Source organism: Heloderma suspectum, chromosome 4, assembly GCF_057233095.1.
Source record: "Heloderma suspectum isolate Gila_16-S chromosome 4, 16-S_ref, whole genome shotgun sequence".
NCBI classification, from domain to species: Eukaryota; Metazoa; Chordata; class Lepidosauria; order Squamata; family Helodermatidae; genus Heloderma; species Heloderma suspectum.
In genome coordinates, this window is record NC_139461.1 from 313,335,985 (window position 1) to 313,355,379 (window position 19,395).

The 19,395-nt window shown below is 51.9% G+C and overlaps 1 protein-coding gene across 9 annotated transcripts in view; it reads right to left on the reverse strand.

The window, feature by feature from the left end:
- CDK5RAP1 (CDK5RAP1 mitochondrial tRNA methylthiotransferase) overlaps positions 1-19,395 on the reverse strand; it is a 32,736-nt gene that overhangs the window by 1,351 nt on the left and 11,990 nt on the right. For 4 of the 9 annotated variants that reach the window (XM_084854873.1, XM_084854876.1, XM_084854875.1 and 1 more), the window contains 9 exons: positions 10,863-10,963; positions 9,907-10,117; positions 8,715-8,835; positions 6,171-6,407; positions 5,982-6,079; positions 5,597-5,652; positions 4,452-4,582; positions 3,307-3,456; positions 1,481-1,621 (listed from right to left, as the gene is read on the reverse strand). In XM_084854873.1, the coding sequence (XP_084710999.1) occupies positions 1,481-1,621; positions 3,307-3,456; positions 4,452-4,582; positions 5,597-5,652; positions 5,982-6,079; positions 6,171-6,407; positions 8,715-8,835; positions 9,907-10,117; positions 10,863-10,963 (1,246 nt within the window). The remainder of the gene's footprint in view (positions 1-1,480; positions 1,622-3,306; positions 3,457-4,451; positions 4,583-5,596; positions 5,653-5,981; positions 6,080-6,170; positions 6,408-8,714; positions 8,836-9,906; positions 10,118-10,862; positions 10,964-19,395) is intronic. The other 5 variants (XM_084854877.1, XM_084854879.1, XM_084854878.1 and 2 more) reach the window with 2 other exon arrangements.

Sequence of the window (19,395 nt, forward strand, 5' to 3'; positions counted from 1 at the left end):
ACAGTCAGAACTCTCAGGGAGCTCTCTGAGGTGCCCAACTCTAACGCAGCTATCCAGGATGCCCCGCCCCGCCGACCCCGGAGCCACCGGCCTCTGCTGTGCAAAAGGAGCCGCCTGTTGCATCGCAAGGAGAAAGCGCCTGCTGTGCCTTGCAAACGCGTCTCGCCAAGGCAGGAGCTCAAGCTGGCCGACCTGTTTGTATCAGCATGGCACTCACGGGTTGCCCAGGGACAGGGAGAGGCCCCAGAGATCCCATGCAGAAGAAAAGCCTCCAATTTGCCTTGCGAGCCACCTCTGAGACTCGCACCAGAAGCACCAGAGGCCCTCCGCGTATGCGCTGAGGTGAGGCCAGCTACAGCCAGGCTGATCTTCCTTGTCCCCAGGCCATGGCCAGGCAGGAGCCAGTGCGGCCGAGCGCCTCCCCAGGCCCACAGCCTCATCCCCCCCGGAGCCACAGGTGGCAGCGATGACCTGCTCTTTCCAGAAAGAGGCCCTTGGCCATCAGCTGCTGGAACTGGCAGGCAGGACACAGGGAAACACCAGCTCTACGTAGCCCTGAGTGAGTGGAAGTGACGTGTAACTGGGTGAGCATATACGGTCAGTGCAGTGAGTAACGTCTAAAGATACGGAGCGCATTTGAGGCCGTTCCAAACCATGAAGAGCTGCCTGTTTTCTGCTGCGTCAGGCGCTGGCCCATCAAGGCCAGGACTGCCAGCTTCAGGGACCCCGATTCCGCCCGGGGCCACGTGCCATGGTGGAGAAGCTCTTGGGGGCCACACTCTAAAAGTGGGCTGGGAGGGGCGGGGCGGGGCTAAGAATACCAGCATAATCCGTGGCTGGGGAAAGGGGGCAGAGCCAGGAAAAGGGGCATGGCCATCTAGGAGGGCTGGATTGGGGCCCCAGGCCCTGAGGTTTGCACGCCGGGTCTCCTTTGACTGGGGGCAGCAGCTCTCCAGAGCCATTTGGAAGGGGGATCTTTCCCACTGCCTAAGGGATTATTTTTAAATGGAGATGCCAGAGACCACCTGGGGCACTCTGCAGGTACAGCCTGGGCTCTGCCCCGGAGCCACAGCCCTCCCCAAGCACTGGACCATCAAAAGTACATGTTGTGACGACAGGAGTAGCAACAGCACGAATAGGTGTAGACAGAAGGCTGTCCATTCAGGACTACAAAGAGCAGGGCAACATCCTGGATCAGCGGCACCCTCCCCACCACAGCACCAACGGCCACCAGATGCGCGAGGCACGCCACACACGACGGGGACATCACCCCTCTGCCCTGCTTGTGAGCGTCCCAGGGACGTGTGGTTGCCCACGGCTGGCAGACCAGATGCCCAACTAGAGGGTCCAGTGGATAGATCCAGCCAGGCGATGACTCTCTTAAAAATAAGATGCAACTGAAGCAAAGCAAAGCGGCTCCCTAGAGAACCGCAGCCAGCTGCCAGCTACTCCCCAGAGAAGCAGAAGAGTGGCAAATCACCTCCACCAGGACGTAATCGCCCGGCTGGGCTCGGACTGCGGATCCTACGCCAGTGCCGTCCTCCATCTCCACGTCAGGGAAGACCACTTTGATGTTGCCGTCATTCCTGCCACACATCTCCAAGGGGGAGCGCTTACTGGGCTGGAAAAGCGAGAGGTGGGGGGGAGCGTCAATTCCCTCCCCAGAAAGTCAGTGTCCCACCCGGAGTCAATCCCGCTGTCGCCAGGGCAGAGGGGGAGTCCCCTCCGCAGGATGCTTCCCACACCGCTCCAGTGAATGAAGGAGCTGCTGGGGGGAGGAAAGACTTCTTCACACAGGTCCTAGGGGGCTGGTGGACACTCATACGAGAAGGAAGTGGATCAGTAGAGCAACTCGCATGCTGAACCCCTCTGATCTATTTGCCTTTCTATGCCAGCGTGGTGCAGTGGCTAGAGCGTTGAGCCCAGATCTCCCGGCCCCCAGTCCCATGGAGTCCTCCTCCATGGAAGCTCCCTGGGTGACTTTGGGCCAGTCACTGACTCTCAGCCCAACCTACCTCACAGGGTTGTTGTGAGGATAAAATGGAGAGGGGGGAGGAGGAAGAGGACTATGTAAGCCACCTTGGGTTCCTTGCAAGAGGAAAAAGGGTGGGATAAAAACGCAATAAATAATAAAAACCGGGCCCCAAAATTCAGCAATCCCTGTCTAATGGTGCAATTGGAATCAAAACATACCTATGGAGCAATAATCTGATACTGAAAGGGTTAAATGACATTGCTGGCTGGGTCGTGAAAATGCTGCAAACTGCTAATGTGGTCCTGCAATAAGCAGGTGGCTTAATAACGAGTCTGGAGGAGATCCACATGCTTATTTGCAGATATATATCCGGGGGTTTCAAAACTCCTAATTCTAAGATGGGGTGGGCAGCGTGTGGCCCTCCAGATGTTTTGGCCCACAACTCCCATCAGCCCTAGCCAGCATAGCCAAAGGTGAGGAATTATGGGAACTGTGGGCCAAAATATCCGGAGGGCCACACGCTGCCCACCCCAGGTGCATGATCCAGATGCAGACTCGGTAGAAACTAAAGAGATGCTTCCTCACCAGGGGCAACTTGGTCCCACCTCTGAAATGGAAACCTGCGGCCAATGGAGAGACTGCCGTGGTGGTTTTCCATCTTCGAGAGGATGGTCTCGCTCCGTGTAGCGGGAGCAGAGCGAAAGAACCGGCAGGCGCATCTAGCCACCCAGCATCTCAAAAGAAGACGCTGGCACCAGGGATCTTTGTTTAGGGCCTCGCATCTAAACATTAAGCTGGTCTGGACATCACAGAGCTGGAAGGGGCCACTGAGACCATGAAATCCAGCCCCCTGCTCAGGGCGGGAATCCAGTTTAAATCACCTCTGACAGGTGCCCATCCAGTCTCTGCTTGAAGACCCCCAGCAAAGAGCCCACCCCCTCCTTTGGCAGCTAGCTCCGTGGTCTGACTGCCCCGACTGTTAGGAAGGTTTTCCTGGTGTTCAACCAAGATATGTGTTCCTGAAACGTAAGCCCATGATTTCTGGTCCTACGATCTTGGGTGACAGAGGACAGGTTGTGGCCCTCTTCTCTGTGCCAGCCCCTTAGGTGCCTGAAAACTGCTATCCCCTCCCACCTCCCACCACTCGTTCTTCTCTTCCCAGGGCTGAACATCGGGATCAGGGCCGACCCCGCACAGCTCCTGTTCTGAAACAGACAGCTGCTGACCTCTGCCCACAAATGGAGCAGGCACGGGACGCGGAGCGCGAGGGAGAGAAAGCTCTCGACGCTGGCCCACTCAGCTCTTGGGGCACTGATTGAAGTGGCACTCACCCCCTCCACTAAGACGACCTGCGCTTGGCCCATAGAGGCTGCATTGGCCCGGGAAGCCTCTTCCCGGAAGGCGGCCACGAGCTCCTGGACCCGGCGCTGCTTCACTTCTGGCAGCACGTCGTCCTGCAGCCGGTGAAATGCCCGGGTTTTCTGGGGGAACAGAGCACCAGTGACCCAGAGACGAGCGCTACCCCAGGCAGGAGCCCTGGATCCTGGCAAGAGGGTCAGCTGGATTTTACAGCTGCACTCACATCATGGCAGCAACAGAGTTCTGTGGCCCTGCAAAGCGGTGATGGGGATATACACGAGGCACACGCGAACACCGCCTGTACGTTTACGCTGTTCCCCCTCACACATGCCACTTTCAACATTCAGAGCATTTGCAATTTTTTGGCAAGAAAAGGAGCAGCAGGGAGGGGTGAAGGCAGTGGGAGAAGATGGGAGGAACCGCTGCATTTCCCTCAGCAGGTGCCGCCCAGGAAAACTGGGGATGTTTTTTAAGGCAAAGTTGGGGCTCTCCCGCAGCCAGCCTCCACGGCAGATGATGCGCGTCTGCAGCAAGTCTTTTTGTTGCTTTACCCGATCCACGCTGACTCAGCAGCAGATCCTCCTGACTTTGCTGTGGCTTACTCCCAACAAGTGCGCATAGGGCGGCAGTCTTAGCCACCAGCATATACACCGCCCTGCCCCCAGAGGCCCGGGCCACACGAGCGAGCCCTCCTCTCCTCCACCGCCAGAATCCCACGCTCTCGCCCAAGGCTCCCTGCACTCTGGCTTTTCAGTAAGTAAAAAATCCTGCAACAAGGAACACGGGATTGTGGCACCTGTGCCAACACGCAACGGGTTGGAACCTACTTTAAGATAGCGTCAACACGCTCTCTCCGCTGTAGGGTCAGGGTAAGTCCAGGAGCTCACGGGGAGGTTAACCCAGCCTTCCCCACCCTGGTGCCCTCCAGATGTGTTGGAACTACAAATCCCAGCATCCTCCAGCCAGCTACAGGGGATGTTGCAGTCCAACACAGCTGGAGGGCACCAGGTTGGGGAAGGCTGGGTTAAGGATCTGAGACTTGGACCTGACTTGCAGCCTCCGGGTTGTGTGAACCTGGGGCGTGTTCCACTGACTCTGCACTGGATCCAGCTCTTACCTGGCGCTCGCTGTACGCAAAGATGAAAGCCATGTTGTAGCGCACCTGGCGAAGGAGCGACAGCGTCTCCTGGTGGTCAGCCTCCGTCTCCCCGCAGAAGCCGGCAATGAAATCGCTGCTGAGGGTGACACCTGCCACGCAAAGGGCCAAAACGCGGCACTCAGCAGCAGCAAGCGGGTGGCACAGTTGGTAAATGATGGATGGGAGCAAACAGGGCGGCTGTGTCTCGGTCTGTCGCACGCGCGCACACGCACACACACACAGAACTAAACCTCACGAAGAACATCCTAGCAGCTCAGCACTGGAATAACGGTGTCCAAAATTGTTTTAGAAACAACTGAGGGGAAGATGCTACAATCCTCCTCAACCCCTCATTTCCAAGGGAAAGCGTGAACACGCCATTAGAGCAGGGAGTGGATCCCAGCCAACTCAGCTCTTCTGAAAGACAAGTTGAGAATCAAAACTCAACTTTCTAGTCCATATTGCTGCAAAGAAAAGCTTGAGGACATAAAGGGCACATTGGGTAAAACCTCAGAAGACAGAACAGGGCTAAGAAGGATTCCCAGCTGCAGGCTGGGATAAGGGACCCCCACTCACACACCACCCCCATGTCCCTGTCCAGGTCAGCCATGAACCACACCAGAGGGCATCAGGCATGTTGCTTGCTTGCTCTCTCTCTCTCTCTCTCTCTCTCTCTCCGCCTGTCCTACCTCACCATGGTGTTGTGAGCAAAGAATTGTGATGGACCTTGCCACAAGAAAAAGTGCAACAGAAAACACAGCTACCTCACCTTTGCCTTGAATCCTCCAGTGCCCCCGCCAACCTCCCCCAGGCTCTCTTGTCCAGTAGGCACAAGTGATCGATACTAAGAGAGTTCAGCAGCACAGCCTTCCCTAACCTGGTGCCCTCCACATGTGCTGGGGCATGCTGGCAGTTGTGGTTCAGCACATCTGGACAGCAGCAGGTTGAGGAAGGCTGCAGCAGCAGAAACACATTCCAACTTTTAAAAAACAAACACCTCATGCAATGCAGCCCCAGCCCTGGCCCACGGCTTCCTCTACATACACCCCCCACCCCCTAAGTTATGTTTACATCTGTAAAGACGTCCAACAGGGAGCAGAGCAGCAGCAACGGGCAGCACCTACCTGGTAAAGAATCCCAGATGTGGTGCACAAGCTCCAAGTAAGCTTCCCGTGTGTACCTGGGAGGAAGGGGCAAAGTCAGGGAGCAGAGATGCCACCTCAGGCATCGTATGACACACAGATACATGCATTTAAATATCACATCCTTCTTGCCTACACCAAACAGCAAAGCAACGCTGAACCTGTGGAAGAACTGCTTTTTTACAACCCACGGACATTGTCTGCCCTTATTAGTGGAACTGGGAGCAAACCTTTTGACCGCTTGGCAATAACGTAGTAAGGATGCCACGGGCCAGGTAACACTGCCTCAGGGGCCAGGAGCCAGCCGTTTTAAAGAGCAAGGCAAAACATCCCCCCCACCCCCGTACAGCCATTGCCTCTTACCCACCCTCTCCTCATGGCCTCCAGGACACGGCTGCTGCCACTCTGGACAGGGAGGTGCAGCTGCTTGCAGACGTTGTGCCTCTCCCGCATGAGCTGGAAGACCTGCCAAGGACAGAGCAGCCATCAGTGGAGCGCCGGCCTGTTGGCGACCAGTTGCTCCCGGCCAGAGTGCCCACGCCAGGGTCAAACCCACCTCATCCGGGAAGTCCTTGGGGTGTGGGGAAGTGAAACGGATCCTCATCTCCGGGTCAATTGCAGACACGCGGTCCAGGAGCTCCGCAAAGCGCAAGCCACCCTGCTTGGTTTTGTAGATGGTGCTGAAGCCGCGGCTCAGACGAGTGGGAGCCGCCGGCGCCGAGAGGAACTGGGCCTCTGAGGTGTCCCGGTAGCTATTGACATTCTGGCCCAAGAGGGTCACCTCCTTGACGCCCTGCAAGGGATCGGCCGGCCAGGCTGTCAGTATCAGGAAAGACAAGCATCATCTAAAGCGGCCGCCCCAGCGGCTGGCTGGGAGATGCTGGGCACTGCAGTCCAACACATCTGGTGGACACCAGGTTGGAAAAGTCTGGTCAAAAGGGAAGTGTTATGGAATGGGGACAGGGGACCGAGAGAACCCAGAGCGGAAGGCCGTTTGAAAGGGGAACTGCGCTCCTAACCTGCCGGTCGTGGCAGAACCAGCGAGGCCTCCTCCGAGGACCTCAGAGAACGCACAGGTCGCAACAGGGCAGGCGATCTGCCAGGTAACCTGCTCCCAAGCTGTTCAGAAGGGCTCCATGGACCAAGAGCAAGACCATGAACCTGGCTGGGCGGGTAAGAGGCGGCTGGAGCAGATGCTTCAGCCCCAGTGTAGCACGTGCACACCCACTCGGCATCCTGGCCTCACATCCTGCACGAGCCGAGACACCCGGACAAAGCGCAAGGCTGGCCTCACCTCAAGTGCACTGCAGTGATCTAAATGTTTTGCAGCATTCTATATAGTTTCAGAAACCTGTACAAAGGGGACTAGAAAACAGGTCTGGATACCATGAGAAGAGAAGCCTGTTCCAAACCACGTTCAACTTCTCCTCCCGCTCTCCGAGCTGCCGGAGTTCTCTACATTCCATCTCAAATCTCATTTGAGTCCATATCAGATGGCGAGCTTTGTTTCTTGTGTGTATTTTCATGGGTATCTTCCAAATGGATGCATCAATTGTGTAGATCTTTGAAATGTACGCATTCTTCTCCACTGATTAAAGCGCAGTTGTGCACATTTTTAAAAGTACTCATTTTCTCGTGCACATTTTTCGAATATATGCATGCTGCCGAATGCATTTTTTTTGCTCCATGAATCACACCGCAAGCTCAGAAATGTCCGGACTTCAACCACATTTTGCATCCTAGTCCGTGTTTGGTCCAGAAGGTGTAAACTGGGTAACCCCTCATCAAAAACAAACTGAAACCAATTTCTCATACATCCCTACTTTTGATGCTCTTAGAAACTCCAGAGCCCCATCCTGCCTGCAAGCACCACCGGGGGGCGCTCTTTCACAGAGAGATCCAGCAGGCTTCAGCAGCACTGACAGCAGCAACAGCAGCAGCAGCAGCAGCAGCCCTGGGCCGCCAGCAGAGCTGCCCGGCCACGGCAGCAATTCCACCCTTGGCATTTCATTCATTCGGCACAATAATGACATTGATCCTGCTCCACACTCCACAGACAGACATTCTGGAGGGTGGGGGGAGAGAAGACAGCCGAACCAGTTCTGAACTGCTTGCAGCCATGTTTCTCACATGCATTTTGAAGAGCGGGGAAGGGGACTATAGCGCTCTTCAAGTACTTGAAAGGTTGTCAGAGAGAGGAAGGCCAGCATCTCTTCTCGATCATCCCAGAGTGCAGGACACGGAATCATGGGCTCAAGTGACAGGAAGCCAGATTCCGGCTGAACATCAGGAGAAACATCCTGACTTTTAGAGCAATACAACAATGGAACCCATTCCCGAGGGAGGTGGCGGGCTCTCCCATGCTGGAGGCATTCAAGACGAGGCTGGACAGCCATCTGTCAGGGATGCTCTGACTGGGATTCCTGCATTGAGCAGGGGGGTGGACTCGATGGTCTTGTAGGCCCCCCCTTCCAACCCTACTATTCTATGATTCTATGACTGTGACCTCCCCCCGCGACTTCCGCTTACATGTTTCCTCAGTCTTCATCGCGGGAAAAGGCAGCCCAGCGCCCGTCACACCTGGTGAGGTGCCCCCACCCAGTGAGGTCTCACAGGTGGCTACTGGAGAAAAGCCCACCACCACCCTTTTAAACTCTTCTATTCTCTGCTTTATCAGTTATTGTTTCGAGTTGCAGTTTCTGGTTTTATTGCTATTATAAGCAGCACAGAGAACTTTGTTATGGGGCTACATATAAGATGAGCCACTCCTGGTGGTTCGGGATGGACCTGCGGGCCATTTGGAATCTACTCCGAGTGGAGCCTTTGGTGAATCGGCTCCCTCTCTGTGGAACTCCCTGCCGGTTGGTATCAGGCAGGCACCAACATGGTTTCATTTTCGGCACAATCTGATTTGGAAGGCTTTAATTCTGTATTTTTATTATCTTTATTTTTATTGCTATTTTAATATTATTTGTATTATTATTTCGCTTTTATTGTTTGCTGCTCGGATATTTTGTGGACGCAGAGCAGTATATAAATTATGTAAATAAATGAATAAATAAAATATAGATGTTCTTAATAACAAAGTAAGGAACATCACCTGATCCGAGAGCATCTGCACTTCCTGGAGGATGGAGGCCACGGGCCGGCTGCGTTCACGGCCACGGGTGAAGGGCACAATGCAGTACGCGCACATGTTGTCACAGCCACGCATGATGGACCTGTGGGAGGACGCAATTCAGGGGGAAAGAGGCAAACACTCTGGCCAGCTTTAGGCCCTTTCCATCTTGACCGGGACACAGAGCAACTCAGCCGGCCGCCCCACCCCCAAGCCCCAGTTCCCAATGGCACAGATGAACATTCCGAACCCGACCCATACTGTCAACTTTCTGCCATCAGTATCAAGCAGCCTTCCCGCAATGTGGCACGCTTTGAAGTTTTGGGGCTACAATCCCCATCATCCCTGACCACTGGCCGTGTTGGCTGCGGCTGGTACAGTTGTAGCCCAAAACATCCGGAGGGTGCCACACTGGAGAAGGCTGGAATAAAGGATGCCAAGTATGTAATTTTGCAGATGCCATTTCTATTCCAACTGCAACATTTACGTTTAGGCTGGGAGTGTCTATTTATTTGCATCCCACCTTTCTTCCATCACGGAACTCAAGGTGGCTGCATGTGGTTCTCTGGGGGCCTCCCCTCCAAGCACTGACCAGACCCAAGCCTGCTTAGCTTCAGCAAGGTGGCTGCCTCATGTGCCTTCAGACCATGCCCTGGGACCCCCAGGATTTTTTGCTCCAGAATTCAGAGTACTTTGGGAAACCCACCTCCTGTGGGTGGTAAAAGGCAAGGAGGAAAAGGAGCATGGGTTGAAGGCCAATGCACACGTACGATGCAGCTCATCCAAAAAGCCCTGCCTTTCGTTTCCAGGCCTTTGAGAGATGCCAGCTACATTTTCTTCAAATCGTTCGTTCCTGAAAACAAGAGGCCTAGCATCTCACTTTTTAAGAAACAAAATCTGAGATCCACAGAGGTTTTTTTTTAAAAAAAAAAAGCACAGGGGCATCATTTTGGAACCACACATCTTCATCCCTTGGGGCCTGGTTCTTGACGAACCAGCCTGTGCAAGCCAGAGGCAATCAGGGCCACGTGTGAAGTTGCTGAGATGCTGAGGATCTCCAAGAGAGCTCAGACTACTATGAAGAAGGTCTCAGGTATTTGCAATCCCCGGGGAACTCGCCATCGCTCAGGTGCTGAGCCCAAATGAAGACGCAACGGGTCTGCCCAGCTCTTACACAAATGCCGATGTCGCTCTGGCGTTGGTGTGGACAGGCAGGATGTCGGCATACGTTTCATCCAGGGAGAGGAGGACGTTGGCGGCTTGCTGGCCAGACCCGGCCACTGCTAGGAGCCGGGGAAGGTCCCGGTAAGCGTCTGGCCCGGCCACAACATCAACTAACTTCTCCTGGTCCAAGATCCTCTCCTTCAGCCTCTCGGCCATGCAGCCTGCGGGGGAGAAGAACAGCAAGTTGGGGAGCATGTCAAACGCACTGGTGGGGAGATCTGCATGGGACCGGCCGAGGCGCAGAGGTCATGGGAAGGGAAGGTCAAGCAGACACTCAGCAACACAGGAAGCCGCTTCACACCGAGTCAGACCACTGGGCAATCCAGCTCAGTACTGCCAACGCTAACTGGCAGCTGCTCTCCAAGGTTTCAGCTGTTTGAAAGGGCAACGCCAAGGGCCTCGCTGTGCTACTGGTTCAGGGCAGGCCTGAATGCGTGAACTGACTCCAGTAAAAGGCATAGCACCCGAAGTAAAACGGACACTCTGTTTATGGCATTTGGTCTATGATGGCCCATTTACACATGCAAAGCATCTCTGGATGCTGCAGTTATCAAAGGACCAGCGTGTGCGCGTGAACCAGCCCCCAGACGCCAACAAACTAGGCACAAGTCAGGTATGGGGAACGGAAAACCAGGATCACTTTTGGCAACGGCTGGCTCCAAGACCCAGAACAATCTGGTATAGGAGCCATTCCCTGGTCCCATGCTCAGAGTCACAGCCATCGTTTAGAGCTCGTTCTGCACAGAGGCTGGGGAAATCCACCCACCCATTCCCTGATGTGAGTGCAAGTTAGGGCTGGAGCATGATATCTAACATGTATTCCAAGAGCTCTTTGAGACCTGCTCCAGGATGCCAATTTGTGCTCCTTCACCTTGCAACTGTGTTTGCTCAGAGCTTTTTCTTTACCTAAAATCCCAATCCGTAGAGGCACCTGCGACCAAGGCCGTTTGGACTTCAGAGACGTGAGGTGACGCAACCGGTTCCAGACGGTCTGCTCAGCCTTCTCCCTGGAGAGCAGTAAGTCCAGAGCTTTAATTACTGCCTTCACTCCCCGATGGGCCTTCAAACAGGGCTAGAAAACCATTCCGGAGCCTCAGGGCAGCCCCAGAACACAGCATGTTTGGGAACTGCCCTGGCAGCCAAACCCTGCAGTTTTCCCCTCCTGACTGAAATACCTCACACTAATTCTTTGTATTTATGTAGTCCGTTTCCTCATTGCTCAAAATGCTTGATGCACATTATTTCACAACGGCCCTCTATGTGAGGCCAGCACTGTTATCTCTACAGCGATAGTGGAAGGCTGATTCTCGTGGCTTGGCTAAAGCTACCTCCTCAGTCGATGGCAGAAGTCAGACTGGACCCCCAGCTCCCACCCTCAGTCACAAGGCTAAGCTAGCACAACTATTTCATCAGTATCAGACAGGCGAGACAAGGCCCTGCCCTTTAGGCTGGAGAAAAAAGCTCCAGTAAGCCCATTTTTCCCCTTCATGGATCACTGCCTTGTTGTGGCGAAGGGGCTTGCGTAACTCAGTGAAGCCATAAGCTATGCCGTGCAGGGCCACCCAAGACGGACAGGTCATGGCAGAGAGTTCTGACAAAATGTGGTCCACTGGAGAAGGAAATGGCAACCCACTCCAATATTCTTGCCAAGAAAACCCCATGGAACGTTTCACAAGGCTAAAAGAGATGACGCCGGAAGATGAGCCCCTCAGGTCGGAAGATGTCCAATATACTACTGGGGAAGAGCAGAGGGAAGTTCCAAGTAGCGCCAGAAAGAGTGAAGCGGCTGGGCCAAACCCGAAAGGACACTCAGCTGTGGATGTGTCTGGTGGTGAAAAGAAAATCCGATGCTGTAAAGAACAATATTGTTTAGGAACCTGGAATGTCAGATCAATGAATCAAGGTAAGCTGGAGGTGGTCAAACATGGGATGGCAAGATTGAACATCGACATCTTGGGAATCAGCGAACTAAAATGGACAGGCATGGGCGAATTTAATTCAGGTGACCATCATATCTACTATTGTGGGCAAGAATCCCTTAGAAGAAATGGAGTAGCACTCATAGTCAACAAAAGGGTGGGAAAAGCAGTACTGGGGTACAATCTTAAAAATGATAGAATGATCTCAGTACGAATCCAAGGCAAACCATTCAACATCACAGTAATTCAAGTCTATGCCCCAACCACTGAGGCCGAAGAAGCTGAGGTTGATCGGTTCTATGAAGACCTACAACACCTTCTAGAACTAACACCAAAAAAAGATGTCCTCTTCATCCTAGGGGATTGGAATGCTAAAGTAGGAAGTCAAGAAATCACCGGGATAACAGGCAGGCATGGCCTTGGTGTACCAAATGAAGCAGGACAAAAGCTAATAGAGTTTTGCCAAGAGAACATGCTGATCATAGCAAACACTCTTTTTCAACAGCACAAGAGGCGACTCTACACATGGACGTCACCAGATGGTCAATATCGAAATCAGATTGATTATGTCCTTTGCAGCCAAAGATGGAGAAGCTCCATACAGTCAGTAAAAACAAGACCTGGAGCTGACTGTGGCTCAGATCATGAGCTGCTTCTTGCAAAATTTCGGCTTAAATTGAAGAACGTCGGGAAAACCACTAAACCATTCAGGTATGACCTAAATCATATCCCTGATGAATATACAGTGAAGGTGAGGAATAGATTTCAGGGATTAGACCTGATAGACAGAGTGGCTGAGGAACTATGGACGGAGGTCCGTAACATCGTTCAGGAGGCAGCAACGAAATCCATCCCAAAGAAAAAGAAATGCAAGAAAGCAAAGTGGCTGTCTGATGAGGCTTTACAAGTAGCTCACGAAAGAAGGGAAGAGAAAAGCAAGGGAGAAAGGGGAAGATATACCCAACTGAATGCAGAGTTCCAGAGAATAGCAAGGAGAGACAAGAAGGCCTTCTTAAATGAACAATGCAAAGAAATCAAGGAAAACAACAGAATGGGAAAGACTAGAGATCTCTTCAAGAAAATTGGAGATCTCAAGGGAACGTTTTGTGCAAAGACGGGCATGATAAAGGACAAAGAAGGCAGGGACCTAACAGAAGCAGATGAGATTAAGAAGAGGTGGCAAGAATACACAGAAGAACTATACAGGAAAGATCTGAATGTCCCTGATAGCCATGATAGTGCGGTCACTGAACTTATTTATTTATTTATTTCATTTCTATACCGCCCAATAGCCGAAGCTCTCTGGGCGGTTCACAAAAACTAAAACCAAACAACACACAATAAAGCAATTTAAAATATATAGAACATTAAAACCACAATATAACAATACAACCACAATAAAACCTAGCAGCAGTACAGGAGTTTAAAATACAGATTTAAAACAGCAAAGATAAAAATTTAGAAAGCTAAAATGCCTGGGAAAATAAAAAGGTCTTCACCTGGCGCCGAAAGGAGTACAATGTAGGCGCCAGGCGAACCTCACTAGGGAGCTCATTCCAGAGCCGGGGTGCCACAACAGAAAAAGCCCTCCTCCTAGTAGCCACCCGCCTCACTTGCTTTGGCAGGGGCTCACGGAGAAGGGCCGCTGATGATGATCTTAAGGTCCGGGCAGGCACATACGGGAGGAGGCGATCCTTCAGGTAACCTGGCCCCAAGCCGTTAAGGGCTTTGAATGTTAACACCAGCACTTTGAATCGGGCCCGGAAATGGACCGGCAGCCAGTGCAGCTGGAAAAGTACTGGCGTAATATCTGCTCGCAGGCCAGTCCCTGTTAACAATCTTGCTGCCCTATTTTGGACCAGCTGAAGTTTCCGGACCGTTTTCAAAGGCAGCCCCACATAAAACGCATTGCAGTAATCCAGACGAGAAGTTATCAGAGCATGGATAACTGTAGCTAGGCTATCTCTGTCCAGATAAGGGCGTAGTTGGTATACCAGCCTAAGCTGATAAAAAGTGCTCCGTGCCACTGAGTTCACCTGTGCCTCAAGTGACAGTTCTGGATCCAAGAGCACCCCCAAACTACGAACCTGATCCTTTAGGGGGAGTGCAACACCCTCCAGAACAGGTTGATTATCACCTAGCCGGGCAGACAAACCACCCACTAACAGTACCTCCGTCTTGTCTGGATTGAGTTTCAGTTTATTGGCCCTCATCCAGTCCATTACCGTGCCCAGGCACTGGTTCAGAACAGCCACTGCCTCACCTGGTTTTGATGAGAAAGAGAAGTAGAGCTGGTGTCATCTGCATATTGATGGCACCTCAGCCCACACCTCCAGATAACCTCCCCCAGCGGTTTCATGTAGATGTTAAACAGCATGGGGGATAGAATAGAGCCCTGTGGAACCCCATGGCACAATTGCCATGGCACAGAGCAATAATCCCCCAGCACCACCTTCTGGAATCGGCCATCCAAGTAGGAGCGGAACCACTGCAGTGCAGTGCCTCCAACTCCCAACCCAGACAACCTATCCAGAAGGATACCATGGTCGATGGTATTGAAAGCCGCTGAGAGGTCCAGGAGAATCAAAAGGGTCGCACTCCCCCTGTCCCTCTCCCGGCAGAGGTCATCCCACAGGGCGACCAAGGCAGTTTCCGTTCCAAAACCAGGCCTGAAGCCCGATTGAAATGGATCTAGATAATCCGTTTCATTCAAGAGTGCCTGGAGCTGTCCTACAACCACCCGCTCAAGCACCCTGCCCAGGAAGGGGATGTTGGCCACTGGCCTATAATTGTTAACATCCTCTGGGTCCAGGTTAGGCTTTTTCAGGAGTGGTCTAATTACTGCCTCTTTTAAAGCGGCAGGCACCACTCCCTCTCTCAAGGAGGAATTTACAACCTCCTGGACCCAGCCGGACAACCCCTCCTTGTTTGATTTAATAAGCCATGAAGGGCAAGGGTCAAGCACACAAGTGGTCGATCGGACTTGGCCAAGCACCTTGTCCGCATCCTCAGGCCTCAGTAACTGAAACTCATCCAATAAAACTGGACCAGACGGTGCTTTGAACGCCTCTACCAATGGAACTGCATTAATCGTGGTGTCCAATTCATGACGAATCTGAGCGACTTTATCCTCAAAGTGCTGCGCAAACTCGTCACAGCGTGCTACCGAGGGTTCCACCGTCTCTCTCCCTGGCCCAGAATGTAACAGGCCGCGAACCACTCGGAAAAGCTCCGCCGGGCGACACTGAGAAGATGCAATGCTGGTGGAAAAGAACTGCCTCTTTGCCACCCTCACCGCCACAGAGTAGGCTCGATAGTGGGCTCTTACCTGTGTTCGGTCAGACTCAGCACGAGTTTTCCTCCACCTGCGTTCTAGCCGTCTCCCCTCTTGCTTCATTGCCCTCAGCTCAGGTGTATACCAAGGAGCTGGCCGGGCTCTGCTCAGAGGGAGAGGGCGCTTGGGCGCGATCGTGTCAACCGCCCGAGTCATCTCTGCATTCCACAGAGCGACCTGGGCTTCGACAGGAGCACCAGCCATACCAGCAGGAAAACCCCCCAGAGCCCTCTGGAATCCATCGGAATCCATTAATCTCCGGGGGTGGACCATTTTAATAGGTCCCCCACCCTTGCAGAGGGGAAAGGCCGCCAGAAGTCTAAACCTCAGCAGGAAGTGATCTGACCATGACAAAGGGACAGATGTTAATTCCTCTACTTTCAGATCACCATCCTCCTACCCAGTCGAGAAAACCAGATCCAGCGTGTGTCCTTTTATATGCGTTGGGCCGATGACATGTTGGGACAGCCCCATGGTTGAGCCGGACATCCTCGAGAGTGAAGTCAAGTGGGCCTTAGGAAGCATTAGTAACAACAAAGCTAGCAGAGATGACAGTATTCCAGCCGAGCTATTTAAAATCCTAAAAGATGATGCTGTTAAAGGGCTGCATTCAATATGCCAACAAATCTGGAACACTCAACAGTGGCCACAAGACTGGAAAAGGTCAGTTTACATTCCAATTCCAAAGAAGGGCAACGCCAAAGAGTGTGCAAACTACCGCACCATTGCGCTCATTTCACATGCCAGCAAGGTGATGCTCAAAATCCTACAAGCTAGGCTTCAGCAGTATGCGAACCGAGAACTACCGGAAGTACAAGCTGGGTTTCGAAGAGGCAGAGGAACTAGAGATCAAATCGCCAACATTCGCTGCATCATGGAGAAAGCAAGAGAATTCCAGAAAAACGTCTCTTTCTGCTTCATTGACTACGCTAAAGCCTTTGATTGTGTGGATCACAACAAACTGTGGCAAATTCTGAAAGTGATGGGAGTACCAGACCACCTTACCTGTCTCCTGAGAAACCTGTACGAGGGTCAAGAAGCAACAGTAAGAACCAGACATGGAACAACCGAGTGGTTCAAAATTGGGAAAGGAGTACGACAAGGCTGCATATTGTCACCCTGCTTATTTAACTTATATGCGGAGTACATCATGAGAAATGCCGGGTTGGATGAATCAGAGGTCGGAATTAAGATTGCTGGGAGAATTATCAACAACCTCCGATATGCAGACGATACCACCCTAATGGCAGAAAGCGAAGAGGATCTAAACAGCCTCTTGTTGAGGGTGAAAGAGGAGAGTGCAAAAGCTGGTTTGAAACTCAACATTAAAAACACGAAGATCATGGCATCTGGCCCCATCACTTCCTGGCATATAGAAGGGGAAGAAATGGAAGCAGTGACAGATTTTACTTTCTTGGGCTCCAAGATCACCGCAGACGGTGACTGTAGCCATGAAATTAAAAGACGCTTGCTCCTTGGGAGGAAAGCTATGGCCAACCTAGACAGCATAGTCAGAAGCAGAGACATCACCTTCCTGACAAAGGTCCGTCTAATCAAAGCTATGGTTTTCCCAGTAGTAATGTATGGCTGTGAGAGCTGGACTATAAGGAAGGCTGAGCGCCGAAGAATCGATGCTTTCGAACTGTGGTGCTGGAGAAGACTCTTACGAGTCCCCTGGACTGCAAGGAGGTCAAATCAGTCCATCCTAAAGGAAATCAACCCTGAGTGCTCATTGGAAGGACAGATAATGAAGCTGAAGCTCAAATATTTTGGCCACCTAATGCGAAGAGAAAACTCCCTGGAAAAGACCCTGATGCTGGGAAAGACTGAAGGCAAAAGGAGAAGGGGACGGCAGAGGATGAGATGGCTAGATAGCATCACTGATGCAATGAATATGAACTTGAGCACGCTCCGGGAGAGAGCGCAGGACAGGAAGGCCTGGCGTGCTATGGTCCATGGGGTCACGAAGAGTCGGACACAACTGAACGACTGAACAACAACAACAAAGCCCATTTTTAAAGCATCTTAAATTGTCAAGGAGAGTTGGGAACTTCAGGGTTAAATCCCCAAAGTTGGTGGGATGACTTCCATGACTGGAATACAGCAATTGAAGCTTATAACTTGTTCAAAAAGAACAGGAGGAACAGAAAGGGAGGCGGGGTTGCACTATATGTTAAAAATACTTATCTCTGCACAGAAATACAGGAGGATGAGCTTGGCGGCCCCACCGAGAGCATCTGGGTTAAAATAAATGGAGCAAAGAATAAAAGGAACATGGTGGTCGGAGTCTACTACCAGCCACCCAATCAAGGAGAAGACGAGGATGAAACTTTTGAAAAGCAAATTGCCAAGGTTTCAAGGAAGCATGATGTAGTAGTAATGGGGGACTTCAACTTCCCCAATGTTTTTTGAAAGACAAATTCTGCAAACCATGGCCCCTCCAAGAGATTCCTGACTTGTGTCACAGATAACTTCCCCCAGAAAAAGTGGAGGAAGAAACTAGAGGATCGGCTATCCTTGACTTGATCCTAACCAACAGAGATGACTTAGTGGATAAAGTCTGTTTCCTGCCTCCTAGCAGAGCAGAGCAGAGGAAGCTGCTCCAGCTGGTCTAGGGACTATAGAAGCAAGCAAGCTCCCAGAGAGAGAGTGATCAGAGCGAGCCAGAGGGACAGCAAACAGGAGTTGGCCAGGGGAGTTGAAGGAAGAGGAGACAAAGGCAAACTGCAATGGGACTCTGTTTTTGTTGTTGTTCAGTCGTTAAGTCATGTCCGACTCTTCGTGACCCCATGGACCATAGCACTCCAGGCCTTCCTGTCCTCCACTCTCTCCCGGAGCGTGCTCAAGTCCATATTCATTGCATCGGTGATGCTATCTAGCCATCTCATCCTCTGCCGTCCCCTTCTCCTTTTGCCTTCAATCTTTCCCAGCCTCAGGGTCTTTTCCAGTGAGTTTTCTCTTTGCATTAGATGGCCAAAATATTTGAGCTTCAGCTTCAGTATCTGTCCTTCCAATGAGCACTCAGGGTTGATTTCCTTTAGGATGGACTGATTTGACCTCCTTGCAGTCCAGGGGACTCGTAAGAGTCTTCTCCAGCACCACAGTTCGAAAGCATGGATTCTTCGGCGCTCAGCCTTCCTTACAGTCCAGCTCTCACAGCCATACATTACTACTGGGAAAACCATAGCTTTGATTTTACGGACCTTTGTCAGGAAGGTGATGTCTCTGCTTCTTACTATGCTGTCTAAGTTTGCCATAGCTTTCCTCCCAAGGAGCAAGCGTCTTTTAATTTCATGGCTACAGTCACCGTCTGCAGTGATCTCGGATGCCCAAGAAAATAAAATCTGTCACTGCTTCCATTTCTTCCCCTTCTATATGCCAGGAAGTGATGGGGCCTGATGCCATGATCTTTGTTTTTTTAATGTTGATTTTCAAACCAGCTTTTGCACTCTCCACTTTCACCCTCAACAAGAGGCTCTTTAGATCCTCTTCGCTTTCTGCCATTAGGGTGGTATCGTCTGCGTATCTGAGGTTGTTGATAATTCTCCCGGCAATCTTAATTCTGACCTGTGATTCATCCAACCTGGCACAGGCTATTCCAGTACAATCAGAAAGCGAGAAACATAAAGGGAACAGAGACCATGGAAAGACAAGACTCTCCAGTGGTGGTGACCTGCAAGGTCTGTGCAATGTTTGTTTTCCTGCCTGAGATCAACATGGCCTACACCTGCAACAAGTGCAAGTTCATCACACTTTTGGAAGAGAAAGTAAGACAACTGGAACGGCAAATGTCGCGCCTCCAGGGAATAAGAGAATACGAAGAGTTCTTGGACAGAACGATGGAACTACGGCAGCAAAGTGAAGAACAGAAGATAGACAAGCAACAGCAAGCTGAGGCAGAAGAGGGAAATGCTGAGGTGAAGGAAAATGGAGTAGAGGATGCTCCTTGGAAAAGGGTGACAATTAGGAGAATAACTAGACGCCACTCTGCACCAGTGAAAGCAGTGGAGCTGTGGAACCGATTCCAGGTACTTGCGGATGAGACTGGAGGGCAGCCTGCAGAGGCGATGAACCCCATTCCTACAACAACAAGAAGAGTAGTAGCAGTGGCAGACTCCTTGCTGCGTGGGATCGAAACCCAAGTATGTTGCGAAGACCCATGGACTCACCAGGTATGCTGTCTCCC